The sequence below is a fragment of the Varroa jacobsoni genome, unplaced genomic scaffold (genome assembly GCF_002532875.2).
Source record: "Varroa jacobsoni isolate VJ856 unplaced genomic scaffold, vjacob_1.0 scaffold_1146, whole genome shotgun sequence".
Classification (NCBI taxonomy): Eukaryota; Metazoa; Arthropoda; class Arachnida; order Mesostigmata; family Varroidae; genus Varroa; species Varroa jacobsoni.
In genome coordinates this window covers 32,575-48,014 of record NW_019214048.1, presented here as the reverse complement: position 1 = coordinate 48,014, position 15,440 = coordinate 32,575, and the positions used below count along the sequence as shown (strand labels likewise).

General features: G+C 39.7%; 3 protein-coding genes and 1 long non-coding RNA gene across 7 annotated transcripts in view; 3 read left to right on the top strand and 1 right to left on the bottom strand.

Moving 5' to 3' along the window:
* Positions 1-3,658, top strand: part of LOC111267101 (uncharacterized) — a 28,237-nt gene extending 24,579 nt beyond the window's left edge. The window contains exon 5 of the mRNA XM_086971193.1: positions 458-3,658. Within this exon, the coding sequence (XP_086827319.1) occupies positions 458-530 (73 nt within the window). The 3' untranslated portion in view covers positions 531-3,658. The remainder of the gene's footprint in view (positions 1-457) is intronic.
* A 334-nt stretch (positions 3,659-3,992) lies between these two features.
* On the bottom strand, positions 3,993-5,115 carry LOC147752583 (uncharacterized). Its single transcript, XR_015313658.1, has 2 exons — positions 4,968-5,115; positions 3,993-4,296 (listed from the first exon to the last, which is right to left on the bottom strand). It is a non-coding gene; the product is annotated as an uncharacterized LOC147752583 (long non-coding RNA).
* Positions 5,116-5,319: 204 nt separating this feature from the next.
* Positions 5,320-9,862, top strand: LOC111267102 (c-Myc-binding protein). Of its 4 annotated transcripts, none has more exons than XR_002684412.2 (6): positions 5,320-5,471; positions 6,137-6,311; positions 7,031-7,122; positions 7,405-7,496; positions 7,745-7,821; positions 9,658-9,862. XR_002684412.2 is itself a non-coding variant. In XM_022845102.2 (5 exons), exons 2-5 carry the CDS (start codon positions 6,242-6,244, stop codon positions 7,758-7,760), a joined length of 270 nt encoding a protein of 89 aa, XP_022700837.1. In that variant the 5' UTR covers positions 5,320-5,471; positions 6,137-6,241; the 3' UTR covers positions 7,761-9,043. The 4 variants fall into 4 exon arrangements, 2 of the variants coding, with proteins under 2 accessions (XP_022700837.1, XP_086827320.1); XR_015313656.1 differs by having other exon boundaries at positions 7,745-7,858; XM_022845102.2 differs by lacking the exon at positions 9,658-9,862 and having other exon boundaries at positions 7,745-9,043.
* Positions 9,863-10,968: 1,106 nt separating this feature from the next.
* LOC111267097 (uncharacterized) lies at positions 10,969-13,140 on the top strand. Its single transcript, XM_022845098.2, has one exon. It carries the CDS (start codon positions 11,057-11,059, stop codon positions 12,710-12,712), a length of 1,656 nt encoding a protein of 551 aa, XP_022700833.1. The 5' UTR covers positions 10,969-11,056; the 3' UTR covers positions 12,713-13,140.
* Positions 13,141-15,440: the final 2,300 nt, after the last annotated feature.

Here is a 15,440-nt window from a genome sequence, read left to right as displayed (position 1 = left end):
CCCACCCATCCACCCATCCATTGTCTACCTTAATTATTTCGAAAATCTCTCTCGTTATACATACGCCATGGCAGGCGTTGTCCGTCCCTATTCACTATTTTGCATTACGCCTATCCAGCATCTATCCGTGTGCATGTTAGCTATGTGTAATGTACATTTGTTGCTCACTCTTATGTGTAGGTTCTAACAAGATACTGCCAGTGCAGCGGTATTTGAATCAATATTGAAGTTAGCAGATTTGTACGATGATAGTTTTCGCCAGCCATTTTGGACGCGAAACTCCAGTAGGGATAATATTGTATGCGTATATAGATTGACCACGTCCATTAAAAGTTGCTGAAGCTTTTTTTCGCTGCTATTCTTTTCTTTGAATTCAAACCCTGACTGCTCCGCTGACCTTCCTAACCTGATCACAATTAAACCTAACCGTAGTCTTTGTTTTCCGTTGATGTTACAGCACCTACGAGCCATCACTCCTAAATGGTCGAGATGACACTATAGAAGATGACGGCACAATGTCACGTTTGTGAAGCTAAAGGATCATACCGGTGGGAAAGGCGAATGAAGGAAGTGTGTCAAGATGTTTGAAAATAGCTAAAGCGTCTCTTCACATACCTTCGTGAATGCGAGGAAGATCGGGAAAAGTTCAAACATAGCAACTCGGGTATGAATCCGTGACACGTGGTACTACTTCATATGAAGTTTAAAATGTTCGATCAAATCAAGTTATGACCCCCGACATCGGAAGTCGCCTGCGAATCCATTGTAGGTATTGGCCGGTCTGAACCTAAGTCGTTCAGTTAGCGGCTCCAGCTCTTCCTCTACATTATGCAGTCTGCTGGCTTTGATTTAACTTCACAGGATAGGATCGTGAAATAGCGAAGGAAGTGAAAATTGCGAAAGTTTTTTCAGGGGGACAACGGAAAACAACTGAAGGATTCAAACGAGGAGCATTAATATATGGAGACAATGAACTGCAAAACAAACATAGATCTAGTTAGCACCAACAGTGAGAGGGGATGAGGACGAAACAAGCCGTTCTGACGATAGTATTCGCTCTGCCGCATTATGTCGCTGGAAGTTGAGCCATAATAATACCAATAGTCAACAGATACGCTACAAAAAAATATATATGAAAGCAAGAGATTGCCAGCGGATCATGGGAAAAACTCCAGGCCGATGTAAATGCTCAGTGTATATAGCATAATCTTCAGTAAGTATGGACCCACTTTTGTTCATAAAGCAGGAGTGATTCTTCCTTTCGAATGTGATGATAAGACGACGTTCGAAAAACAAAACGTCAACAGACGACAATATTCTACTATAATTTACTTTTCACTGTTCTTATTATAGTCCAATCAATAGATCAAGTGTACTCTCTCTACTTGTATAAAATGATGCAAGCTATATTTTGTTTAAATACGATGGTACATTGAAGCATTTATTAGACTTTTCGGATGTTGTGACGTTACGATTTTTGTTGGCAGTTCTTGCTTATCATACCATGATAAGAAGATAAGGTAAGAAGCCGGAGAAGACAGAACGCGATTCTTTAAAAAAAATTTGAAGCTGGGCTACGCTGCTTGCTCGTGACTAGTATCTTTGCAACAGAAAGTAACACTAATCGAGAACTACAACGAAAATCTATGAAAAGGTGTTGGAAAAAAGCGATCCTGTTTAGAAAGAGAGCTATACGCTGTAGTAAACTTCAACTACGAAGCGGCCTGGACACAATGCGTCTATTTTTTTTTGTAAATTATAACTTAGCGGATATTTGGACTGTACTATCCGATTTTATCAGGGTACGGTGGAAAATTAACGAGAGTGCCGTAGGTATTAGTACAGAGTGATATGGGCTAGCACCCCAGGTAGCCTACCCTACCCAGCGAGGTAAGGGTTTTAGAGTGTTTTTTTTATCTGTATGATTATGGTTTTTACATGTCAATGTAAGTATGATTATGTCAAACTACTTGGCTTGCCATGCCAGTCACGAACGGTACGAAGACTCTCATAGTAAGGTATTTGTTCACAGTTCATTATTGTGTTGTATAGGTTTTCAAAGCAGTTTTCTTTCTCTGCCCGACAAAGGAAGGGGCATTTGTCAGAGCGTCGCCGTATAGATTGCTACGCATTTATTTTGTTGCTCGAAAAATGTATCAAGTTGTGACAGTAGAAGGAAGATCTGGACATCATTGATTCGTCGCTTATGGAGCTGGTTTGCTTGCGCACGCATTATTGTCATATATCGAGAATGGTGTGGGTTCAATACAATTTGCGCCTTAATGAAGACTAGTAACAGTGTAATTAGCAAACCGATTTCCATCCTTCGTACGGGTACGCGAGTGCGATGGATTGATTCAAGTACGACGATGATAGCTCTCGATTTAGCGGTCGGAACTGATCACTTATAACATAACATTTAAGACAACACCAGCAGGGTATCTTTAATGCGAAACCCCGCTGGGTTCGGGGTTTTGTTCACGCTGAAACTAACATTTGCTTGATTTCGTATCGCCATTATCGAGCAACGTACGAGATAGGTAAATCTATCGTACGTTAAGAATACATCCACTTATATTCGTCATTGCTATTTGATATTTATTGAGCGTACAATAGCTGTTGCAGAGGTCCTTGCTGAAGGCCAGTAGAGCGCGCATGGAGACCTGCCTGCGTGAGGTGGCCTGTACATTTCGTTGCTCTACGCATATCTATAATTTATAGGAGTATTGTACCAGCAACGTAATAATTAGCCAACCACGGAATAGTAAACAACAATTCTTGCAGTGGCAGCTTGCTGGGCTGTGTACTCCCTTGTTTTGCTAAGTATATTTCTTTTTGTTTTCAGTGTCTCGTACCGCTATAGGTCGTGGTACAACTCTATTACTAGTAATCATTACCAACGCAATTGTTCCCATCCATGGTAAAGCATTTTCATTTGCTAGAATCATTCCCAAATTGGGCAGCAGGGACTCATTGAGGAAGATTTCTTCGAGGTAACATTTAAACACTGATGAATATGCTCACACTCAACTGATGACTGATAATAAGAACAATGGATGTGTGCGCGTTTATGCGTGTTCGTATGAAGTTGATTGTGTAAAAGAGAAACTGTAGCCTGGTGATTGAGAAGACTACTAGGAGAACGCGTGCACCGGCCCAAAGGTCAAGTGCTACGTAACGAATGCTAATGAATAGACGATGCAATAGACGTGGTGTGATCTGTATGAAAGTCGGTATTATCCGGTCGAAGTTCGACGATGACACAAGCGAATAAGGGGGCAAACACAGAAAAAGACGAGGTAACGTCATCAAATTCTAGTGACTAAATATATGGATATTCATTCATCAATATCTACCCGTGAAAGTTAGCATCAAAAATCAAAAACATCATGTGTAATAGCATAGTGTGAGAAGTCCATTATGAGTCAAATAGGCGCTGGAACTCGTTCTACGCCAATGGGAAAACGCTCAAAACTACTCCGACGGGCAAGGAGGGATAGACACTATGTATTCTCGATATTGTCACTGAAATACAACTTGGAGCGCGGATACACAGACTTGTTAGAATAAGTAAATACTTGCACCTCAAGCAAAGATCTAAAAATTATATTAGCATTAATATAGTAAATTAAATAAAATCTAATAAATGCTGGCATCATATGATATATTTTTACTCTAGTATAGATTCCAGGGCTAAGTTCGTGCTTGAGTCTACATTCTACATTTTTTCAGCAACAGGGGCTTTTCCATAGGTAGCATACGGGCTCGTACTCTGCCGGCTCGAAGCCCTCTTGAGAGTTGTACGTCCTTGAGGAAACAAACTATGGACGGGTATCGTCATCAACATATAGGTACTACGCCCTTTTAACTTCGATGTAGCAAAGCTTCGCACTACTCACTCATAAGGTATAATTACTAGCTCAATCTTAACCGGTAACATTTGTTTGTGCTCCATTGTGAACCAATAAGTGTAGTTTACTATACGACACTAGTTTTCTTTTTTTTTATATTATATCGACACGCCTGTATTAGGTCATGAATTGTAATATCATATCACCTCATAATTAAAAGTAATCGCTAAAATCTCTCCGGATCCAATGCAACCGATTCTTCGACTTTTGAAAATATTACCATGGTAAACGAGCTTCATATTGCGATGTGCCGATCGTCGCTTCGTGATCGGTTGGGCCGGATTGGCCCAGTTAAGCTTCCGCCATTCCCCAAAACATTCAGCGACCACTTATCGTAATAGCCAGTATTTCCATTGGTTCACTTCAGTGTGTTTGTGTATCTGACCTATTGATAATAAGAAAGTTCTGAGTTTTTGCTGGGTACGTGTTAAACCATTGCAGTGGGACAGAGTAGCGTGACCTTTGACCCGCTTCTCTTTAGTGGAAGAACTTGTTTTTAGGGGTTTGCGTTAGCGGAATTCAGTTGGTCGGTCGAAAGCAGAGGATTATTCTTTAAGTCATTCAACAGTAATGGGATGAGCTTAGGCTGCCTTTGACAGTTGCTTCCGCAAAATGTTGGGCAAAACGAGTTCGGTACAAAAACAAATACTGCAACCCAGCTTATTCTAACGACCCGTTAAAGGATATTCATTTGTTGCGCACTGTTGTTTTCTACAGATACGGGAGGATCGTTATTTATTCGGAGAATGTGACTATAAAAAATAGTTACAGGACAGTATAAAAGATGCTGTCCTGTTTGTACGGCCACAGAGTGACACTTCTGATAATATAGCCCCCTCAGAAAATAAAAGACAAGCAGGCACCAGGTCAATAATTGATGATACTGTATAGATCAAGCCTCAATTCTAATTCTATATGTAACACCACTAACTATTACTATATGTAGCCAGTGCTATGAATAGACGACGAAAAAATAAGGACCTATGCCTGTCGTTTATTAAATACTTGAGAAAACTACGATAGCGGTAAATAATGTAAATGAAAAAAATCTCTCACCTGTTCGCACGTGCGGTGACGTTTCGATTATAATAAATATGGCAGATGTTCGCGATACGTTACAGTTACCGTATACAGGCTACGTAAACAAGATCTGAGATACGATGAACATATCTGCTGCACAGTATTAGAATTCAAGTAGACGAGGGTAACTGTACTACATGCCTTTGACGTTAGCAGACACATTAATGCACATGTATTTACCTTATGGATACTATGTGCAAGATGTGAGCACGGAAAATAGCAGCATCTAGCTGGTAGAACGACGCCTTGCACCCTACCTGCAGGGCTCATCTTCAAGCATCAGTGCTAGCGAGTACGTTTTTCAACGTCACGTGTCTCTGTTGTGTTACCTGTAAAGCAGGTTGCTCAACTGGCTTAAATTTGTCGCCATTTGTGCTTGATCACTTACGAACTGGGTGTCTTTGTCATCAATCAATCAGAATTGTCTAATCAGGATTTCATAGGAGCTCCATGTGACTCTGTCTTCGCCAGGCGCTTTCCGTAAGTGATTACGTTACTCTGCTTGTTGATAATCACCCATGAACACAGTGTAATCTTCATATGTGGACTAATACCAAACTGAGCAACGGATATATCCGGCAAATACGATAGAAATGTACTTGGGTATTTATCATGATGTGGCGCATCCATTGGCTTCATCTCGGAAGCACGAAGCTTTTTCGAACACGGATTTTACGCAACATAACGTTGACGTCAATGATCAAAATATTCGTTAATAATGTAGTCATTTATAAAGTAAAAACGATTGAATTTTCAAGATAGACGAAGTTCAGACAATTTCGATATATCCTTGAAAATTATATTCTTGAAGTAAAATTGTTTATACAGATCTGTTGTTTCAATTCGTAAGGGCAGTGTTTTGTTCTATTGTAATTTTGCTTTGAAGTCTCTATGTCTACGTAGTTAAATAGTTGCACCTTCAAGCTCCAGTGTGCAGCTGGCTATGAAACGCGTGTGTCCGATGTCGTGTCTATTATGAGGTGTTAGCGCCAACTGTGTTTGTTATTATCATGTGATGATGTTCCAATCGAGTCCCTGATGTAGGGAAATTTCATATATATATCTGCTTCCAAGCTCTATGTGTTCTCTAAAAATGTATGCAACGTTTGATTACTAAAAAAAATTCTATACCGCTCTCTGTTTAGGACTGCACGTCGGTTCATGATCAGTTTCTGCCGTGCATTTGAAGTGACGGTTCTCAAACGTTCTAATAATAGCCCAGACACATACTGTGCCAGTTCTGCTGAACTATGGAGTCAAAACGGGAAGAATTTCGAAAGTACCTCGAAAAGGGGGGTGCCTTACAGGCGCTAAGCTGCGGTGAGTGACTAAATTTCACTGTCGATTGCCCACGGTGACATCAAGTAATTCAGGCAACCTAATGAGTAACGATGCGTATAAATGAACGCATAGTAATTAAAAAAACTCGCGTGCATATGAATTTAGACACGAATCATAGCTCAGACGTCACGGCGCTCGTTGTTATCTCCTTTGAATATTTATTTATTCGAATATATAACGAGAACGATATTGATGCCCCTCACAACAAAACGGACCTACTGGGTCCGTGGGTTAATCACGGGACTAACGATGTTTTGATGCATCTAAACAATATAAGTATTGTTTTGGGTATCACTAATGCGTATTGAATAGACCTGGTAATTTGCCAAATTGCTCTAAGATGACAACATGCTACCCTGATGTCTGCTACATGGGCAGGCGATATTTGACTCATTAAACACGAAATTATACAGGCTTACCTTATGTAATCGCGTCGCTGTCCATTATTACTCGGACCGCTGCTACATCACACATAAAACCTTACCTCCACATACTTACAACCGCATCATTTCACTAGCTCATCTTAACCAGCGTAATGTAATGAGACAAACGTCATGGGATCCCGTAAGAGCCATTTTTACTGAATAAAGAACAACGAAGTTCAACATGATTATACTTCTCCTCTGTCCTTCCGGGGCAGACTTCTCCTCTGTTTGTTCTAACGGTGTATAGTAATGTGCTAGACACTTATATTTCAGCGTTATCTCATCTGTATGAGATGCCGGAAAAGCCTTCAGACCCTTTGCTCTTCATTCAGGAACGCCTAAAGCAGTGCGTAGAAGGCGGCAAGGTGCGATACAACACGGCCAACTTCCCCCCGTAAATAGTTTCGTTGCGGATAAATTGACATTTGCTGGTATAATCAAAGCTTAATATCGAGTTAGTCAATCCTTTAAAGCCAAATCAGTTATTATAACCCATAACGATGTGTTATGCAATTAGTGGTACCTTTATATTAAAAGTAGAATATATTATAGTAGAAATCTGTCCATTTACTTGTCGCCCAATCTAACACGTCTGTCGCATGACGACTGTAAATAATTTCAATTAAGGCTCCTTTGGGTTGTTCCAGTTGAGCGAAGTGCCCCCCGCTCCGCCTACGGAGCCGATAGATCAGACGGAAGCGCAGTCAGGAAGTAGAGATTCGGGCCTCATCGACAACAGGTGCAGTAGCTCGAAATGAAACTGTCTACAGTTAGGGCAAATGTAGAAACAACTCAATTATAAACGATCATGAACTGCTGGAACGGTCCTACAAGAAAATAGTGAACGGCGGATCGTCGTTCACGACAAAAGTCGGTTTAGGAGCTCACGTCGCTATCTATACGCAACCTTACGTCTTAGTAATGACAATAGAAATGCTTACGACATTGCTATGTTTCTAATCAATGCCCTTCGATGCAAAATTTCAGTGTAAATACCCAGTGATCTGAATGGCTTAATTGATGGGGATGGATCGCTAATTCACTTGTATTGTTGGAGCAGATCGGTTAGTGTCAAGTCGTGCTATATCTGCTTTACTTTCTGTAAGTCAGATTGGCAAGGGAGGAGCCATTGGTTAGGTACTCCGAACGCAACAATCTAACGTTACCCAAAATCAGTGAAAAATTACCTCGACTGTCCCAATCGAGTTGATAAGGACGATACGAAATTAGATAATTAATTATATCGTTGTTAGTAAAGCGAAAAGCTCTTAGTAGTGCTTGTGGTGGCGAACGAAAAAAACGGAAGGATATCAATAAAATACAACGCGGCGCGTGATACAAAAATCAACGTTACTAGGCGTTGAAGATTTTGCAATTAGACGATCGGATAGTATTGCTAGAGTAACAGTGGTACCACCAAACGAAGCATTTGTGGGGACTCCTAATGAGAGACTGAAAGGCTTCTGAATAACAACGAATAAGATCAGTATTACTAAGTAGTAGTTGTACGCATAAACGCCGGTGTCTGATAACCGTTACTGGCGGCGGGGTGCCGATCGTTATAGTGGTACAGTACGATAATCGATATATCGTAATTCTGTGTTTGTTCTATGTAGTTTATATCGAATTTGTTTGTGTTTTTCTTTTGTTATTTATGAGCGATTGCGTACTTTCGTATAAGGAAATCAAAGCGTACTCGCGGGTGTTAAGATTCCTTCGTTCATTGACTCACATCGGATATTAAAAGCGATTTACTCAAACTTCCCTATCACAGCAGAGGCATGGAGCACTGTTCTAGCTACAGACGTGCTGAATGAAAGTGGATGTTGGAACCGAGACCACATTTCTTATGAAGTACAGATTTTTTGTGAAGTCGTGAAGGGCGAATACATTACTCATATATCATAAACAGATTATCTCTATTTGCTAAAACAAATACCGATGGTCTAACAATAACAACGCAATGATAACGTGTATTGCCGCAGCGCTTTCGTCATCCAAATATTATGGCATATAATCTAAAAATTCGTCTAGCAACTTAGTTCAGCTGTAAAACCGGCCATTACAATGATCATATTTATGTCCTATACATAACATATCAGGCATAAATAACACAGAAATGCGCGATTTGTGATTTGAGATCAAGCTTTACCTAGCTGATGAGGCTGTTTTCTTCCGTTGTAATGTGGGAAGAGCGATTCACTTCAAGTTCCAAATGTTTCGTTAAAAAGGAAGTTTTTCACCAGGTTGCAAGTTACGTTAAATAAAACTTCCTTTATGCATCTACTGGCCAACTTTTAATGGGCTGGGAGAGTATGGCATTCTGTAAGTCATTTTTGATTACTATTTGATTTTATTGCTAATTCATTACTTAGCAAAGTTCTATCTAAAATAAATTTACTTCTTTTTTGCAAGGTGGTCAAGTTCATGTGATGAACTTGCCAGTTACACTTGTCCGTTTCACATGAATCATCTGATTACAGATGTATGTAAATAGAGATATATAGATACGCATTAAGATTCAGACTGACAAGTTTTTAATTCTAGGCTGTAGTAGTTCAGCGTCGTAAGCGTTTTGACGTTGAAAAGGAACGCCAACAAAGACATTGGCTATTCGTATACAATGCAGAACAACTTTTCACAGAACCTAAAGCAAACCAGCTATCAATAGACTATTTCAAAAGAAAGTTGGGGATTCATTAGATGATATCTCCAACACGGATACTCTTAGCCTGCCATAATAATCTTGCGTGCAATAGGGCGTGTGTGGGATGAGATTTCCCAATAAGCGCGTCGTCTCAATTTCCAGTGTTTTCACTGGAAATTGAGACCACCTGTGTAGATACTACAAGCAAGGCATTCGAAATACTGACGACATGTGTTTGTCTGCTTATTTATAGGGTTGACATTTAGGCCAAGATGAAGTCCTGCTGCCATTTTTCATGCGTGATCATTGCAACAAATGCAAAGTTTACAGACGTACGCAACGTGCTTAGATCTCTCCTAGACACAGCAACAGAGGTCAAAAAGTTCTAAATGCTTCATTCACCAATCCGTTATAGGAACTGTAGTAGTTCAGAAATAATAACTTCACGTTTTGAATTACACGGCTTTCTCTGTTGGCCTATTTAGATATGCTATTTCTCATTAAACTTCATAAGGAAAATATTCAACGGTTTGCATATTTTAGATAGGTAAGTAAACCGCTGAATTTCGTAAGGGTATACATTTCTTTTTTATGAAGAAGATTTAAAAAGTTCTTTTTTTTGACGATGAATACCATCTTTTCTTCAACTTAGAGATTATTTGGATTATATTACCAGCTTTAGAGTTGAACTCCATCATTACTTTATTATATTTAATAGAAGAGGTACTTGGGGCGATTATGTGTTAAGACTATTGGGCACCAGAATATTGGATGGACGTATGAATACACATGTTTTAATTACTTTTTTTTTTGTTTTTTAATTAATGAGATAATTAACAATTTATTTAGAATTAAACTAATAATTAAGATAGAAGTTTAAAAAGGTAATTAATCTTTGAAATTCGTGAAGTATATATATATTGTATAAGAGCCAGAGTCACTTCCATATAATTTTCGGGATTAATAAAGAAATTTCGATCAATCAATACTAGGGAAATCAGAAATATGAAATACTGCTTTCATTTTTAATAAATACTTATATGTATGAAAAGGATGAAGAGAAAGCTTTTCTCATTCTTTTTTGTTTACATTTATTTTTTGATTTACTAATTGTAGATAAAGGCTAGTGAACTTAAAAAGAATGAATTAAGCATGTTCGGTAAGAAATATATTTATCACATTCTAAAGCCAACAAAGACATATTCGGACTAGACCGTCATTTAATGTAACCTATGATATGGATTTGCTATTCTGAGGTTAGTGTTTGGTCTACAAGACAACCGATGTTTTTCTATCCATAAGTCTAATTTAACCACTCGGAAAGTTTCCCACGAAGCTTCAAATGTTTCTCTTCTTATTAAAAAACCTGAGGTAAACAAGCCGAATAGTATTTTCCTGGGCAGTTCCGCTTGCCGTTCTGCGGATACTGACTTATACCATTCGTGGCGGGCTAGTGAAGCCCGCTCGCCCGATTTGTAAACGCAATCATTTACGTTGAGCAAGAGGGTGTCAGTTCTCTTTCCATCTACCATCTAACTGAAGACGTACAGCGTCGCTTATATGGGTGGGCTTCATCGTATTGCGATTTTTACAGAGGGCCTCATCTGGCTACCTTCAAACCGGAAGAGGCAAAAGCCCGTCGGTTTCACACGATGGTACTCAAGTCTGCTTTCAGTGATGTGACCATCCCTTCGGAGCCCCTCCACGAATATTTTGGTCGACTGTGGAGTCGTTTTCCCGAACGGATTGCTTTAATTGATAACATTACACAGGAGCGACTAAGCTACTCCGAGCTGTTGACGTACGTCAAAGATATTTCAGGATGTCTCCAATATGGAGGCATCGCCGCTCAAACCCGTGTGCAGTATTTCCTTAAGGATTCTATAATTGCATTTTGCGTAATGCAGGCACTCAAATTCGCCAATGCTACTATCGTACTTTGTCGACCTCATCAGCAGATGACCACACGCGAGTACGTGTACCAGGTGCGCGATTCAGAGGTGAATTTTATTTTGTGTGATGTTGACACTATACAACTCGTTCACGATACTGTTAAAGAGTACTCGGATCTCAAGAGGATTCAAATAGTGTTTGTTGGAACTCCGAGTGAGTTAGACCCATTTAAGGAGCACCTGAATGCGGTGTTGCTGGACGACCTGCTTCGGAATGGCACTCCCTGGACAGCGCCGCAATGTGGAAATGCAGCTTCCGATATTGCAATTATTACCTACACGTCGGGAACGACAGGAAAACCAAAAGGCGCAAAACACCCTGTCAAAAGTATGACAGGTCAGTCGGAAATGATAGTCCAAGGGCCTGAGATCTTTAAGGAGGGTGATGTTTACCTTGTGGCTACATCACTTTTTTACGCATTCGAGGTGTCTTTCTCCGAGATTACATTGAACGTTGGCGGTACCGTTGTACTTGCAAGAACTGATATCAAACTTAACTTCCCTGAAATCGTCGAGCGCAACAGGATAACCGTTGCAATTATTCTCGAAATTACTGGCCGAGCTATCCTAGCTACGGCACCGAAGTTCCCGAACCACAAGGAACAAATGAAGTCGCTGAGACTGATGATGTTCTGTGGATCAGTGCTTCAGCCGAAGTTTGCCAACCTCATGTCGGACTTCTTTAGTCCGTGCTTATTCTCCAACAATTACGGAATGACTGAGAATTTCGCCGTTTCATTCACCGCCGTTGGTCAGTACATGTCTTGCAGCGTCGGGCAGCCCCTTCCCAACATTGTAGTTAGGGTCGTTGATATGAATACGCGGGACGAAGTGCCCGATGGCACTTTGGGTGAACTAATGCTGAAGAGCGACTCACTCATGACCGGATATTTGCACGAAACAAAGGACTCTCGTAATATCGAGGCGGACGGCTGGCTGCGCACCGGTGATTTAGGCTATATTGATGCAGTCGATAGGTGCATTCATTTGGTTGATCGTTGCAAGCAAATAATTATTTGTATGGATGATACGCTTTCTCCTGGGGAGCTTGAAGAAATCCTTAGGGAACATCCCGCCGTCGAGCAGGCCATCGTAGTCGGCATTCCACATGAGGAGCTGGGAGAGGCACCCACTGCGTTCGTTACTATACGCGCTGGCTTTCAAGAGAATAGCGCGTTAGCCAGTAAGCTTAAGGAAAACGTTGCAAAGCTTACTTCGACCTATAAGCATCTCCATGGTGGAATATATTTCTGCGATTGGGATCAGGTACCGAAAACCGGAAATGGAAAAATTTCTCGGCTTTCGCTCAGAGATAAGTTTATGAATGGCGAAATCGAATGCCGCAGGCCCCAATAAGGATCCTACTACAGCAGTAGTAGTAGTTCATATTCATATCGTTGTTAGATAATGCTACTTTGGATGCACGCATGATCGCGTCCTTCAACACTAACTTACACGAATAGCAGCTATAGTAAGCTGCGAATGAATGTTACCGAATTATACGAGCCACGAACTCAGCCAAATGTCAGCAAAAAAGAATAAAATGACCGTGTTGCTGGGATACCTCACGTCTTGCGAAATTCAGTTTTATGGATAGCCCCTTGAGTGCCCGCTCACGGCAACAATAGCTCACTAGATTACCAAAATATATGCTAAATATTGCTTGTTGTACACATGGTACTTCTGTGTGAAACCATATCAGTCCGCTTGTTATGTTGAATTTTAGTAATATGACAGCCGTGTGCTAAAATCACTCCAAATAAAAAACGATTTTCTTAAATCTATTCGTGCCTCTCACTTTCGTCTTACGTCATATTATTGTACTGAGGTATATAACGAAGGGACCTATCTTATCAACGTTTGTCATAGGATTTCTGAAATGAATTATTTGTCGCCGTCGCAGGGGGCAGCACATCAATGAAACTATGCTTCATGAAGTTTCATTGTGCTTAAATCAAATGTGCTAGTCCTTTGTACCGACGCTTACTAATCATGAAAAGTCACTCGAGGATGCAACTCGTAACTCCCAGTTTTATTCAGAGCTTTTAAAGTGTTTTCTAGAGTGCAAACTAAATGCTAAGTTAGCCTCTGGGGTATACCTTAAAACACAAATCGATTAGTTGATCGTTAATCCCTTCGATATTGGCTTAAAAAATATCAGACTACATTATTTAACTAAAATCGGGGTTCGATGTGACCCCAACGTCAAGTTACAATTAATTTACCTTGCAATTATGTAAATACTCAATTATGACGGCGTAGAGTATTGCTGCACCGATGCTCGTTGGTTTCGGCTTATCTCTGACTTGAAAATCTTCAAAGGGTCTTTCAGAGTAAAACGTTTGACTACAGAAGTAAGTATTTTTACGCTGACATAAGTTCGTCCAACGTAATTCATGCGAGACGTATGATTCTCTCTTCTGGTACCTTCTGGACAACAGAAATGGTCAATCCGTGGACTATTTTGGTTGATTTTGATGCCATGGTCAAAAAAAATACCGAATATGGAAAAAGATAGTTATGCCCAATAACCGCAGTTGAGTAAGGGTATGGGTCCAAATGTGACCATTATTGATAGGTATAATGGTTTAGTTACGTCAGTAGAAACAGTACGGTGTACTAAAATCTAAGTAAATATAAATGGTAAGACGTTCAAATTCAGACACCGTTTGTTTGTCATGGCAGATACCCAATTATCTACATTATCAATTTTTCAATTTTTTTTTGAGTCAATTTTTTTTTCGTAAAAAAGCAACAAACCCACTATGGCGGCAAACAGTGCATCATATTTAAAATTTTAGCAATAGATAAGTCTTTCGATGGGACGAACATAGTAATTTATCTAAAATTCTCATGCGGCTTTTAAAAATCCGAGAAAAATTTCTAAGGTGCAAACTCAAAAATTCTCAACAGAATTTAAATTTTAAGGGATCAAAAACTTGTCGATATGGCTCAATGGGCTCTGTTTGATACACCAGATTTTTTCTATAGAATTTATAACAATATTAATTGTCGATTGGGATGTATTAGCGGTTAGTCGATTTGAAATTTCTTATGCCCCTTCGTACCTTGTAAACCTTTTGATCGTTTTGAGCCGTTGCATTAATGGGACTTATAGCTTGTTTTGAGTTCAAAATTTAATTTTACTAAAATTTTTTGCACATACCTCACTCGAGCAATACTTTATCGGGTAACATAGGTCGACCCACTGTAACTGTCGCGGATCAAAGGACCCATATTTAACAATGACTGATAAATGGTCTAGACCTAAAATCGAAGATGTCATTGCGGTGTACAATGGTTATATTGAGTAAATATGGCCGTTAGGGGCGGCACGTCTAAAGGGTGCGAACAATTGGAATGTTCATGAAAAATACAATTTTTGGACACAACTGATACGGAAAAGTGCGTATTCAGATGCCCCATCCTGTGACCAGCGCAATATGTAGCTTTTCATCTAAACCCAATAATGAAATTACGTAACTATAGCAAATGTCTCAAATGATAAATAGGCAACTTACCCCGACTCACCCTATTTTGCGAAGTTAACACAAATGAGTGTGAAATCTTCGCCAATCTTGCTCTAGCTATGGATATGACGGAAACCTAGCAAATTAAAAGATATAACATAACCAACCCGGTGTTACAAAGTGTGTTTTCTTTACATTTATTCGCTAAAAACTACCTACTTGGAAATCTTCTCAAACTGAACAAAAACTTACTTAACCTGCTATATAATGTACTGATAGAAGTGGTTCTATTTAGCGTGTAATGACAGAAAGGACCGTTGAAGGTATTGCGTAGCCAGTTCCGTTATAAAAGATTACGTTTCAAAAAATTGACCTTTATAGACAGCATTTAATTAGGAAACGCAAATGAAAAATACGTAATGTAGTGTTGTTTCTAGATAATAGAAAAATCCCTTGCTCATGCTAGTGCATCACATTGCACCGTCTATGCTTATAGCCTCCTTTTTCTAAATTTTTCGCTCGAGTATAATAAACCGCTGAGAAGCTGCTTCTTTGCCCTACGAAGCTTGTTCAGAAAGAATTTTCCTTTATTTCAGCTTTCGAAGACGTATATG

Coding starts and splice junctions, on each gene's coding strand:
- LOC111267102 (XM_022845102.2), top strand. CDS start 6,242: ATGGAGTCAAAACGGGAAGAATTTCGAAAGTACCTCGAAAAGGGGGGT. Junction 6,312..7,030: donor CTTACAGGCGCTAAGCTGCG/GTGAGTGACTAA, acceptor CTTATATTTCAG/CGTTATCTCATCTGTATGAG. Junction 7,123..7,404: donor AGTGCGTAGAAGGCGGCAAG/GTGCGATACAAC, acceptor GGGTTGTTCCAG/TTGAGCGAAGTGCCCCCCGC.
- LOC111267097 (XM_022845098.2), top strand. CDS start 11,057: ATGGTACTCAAGTCTGCTTTCAGTGATGTGACCATCCCTTCGGAGCCC.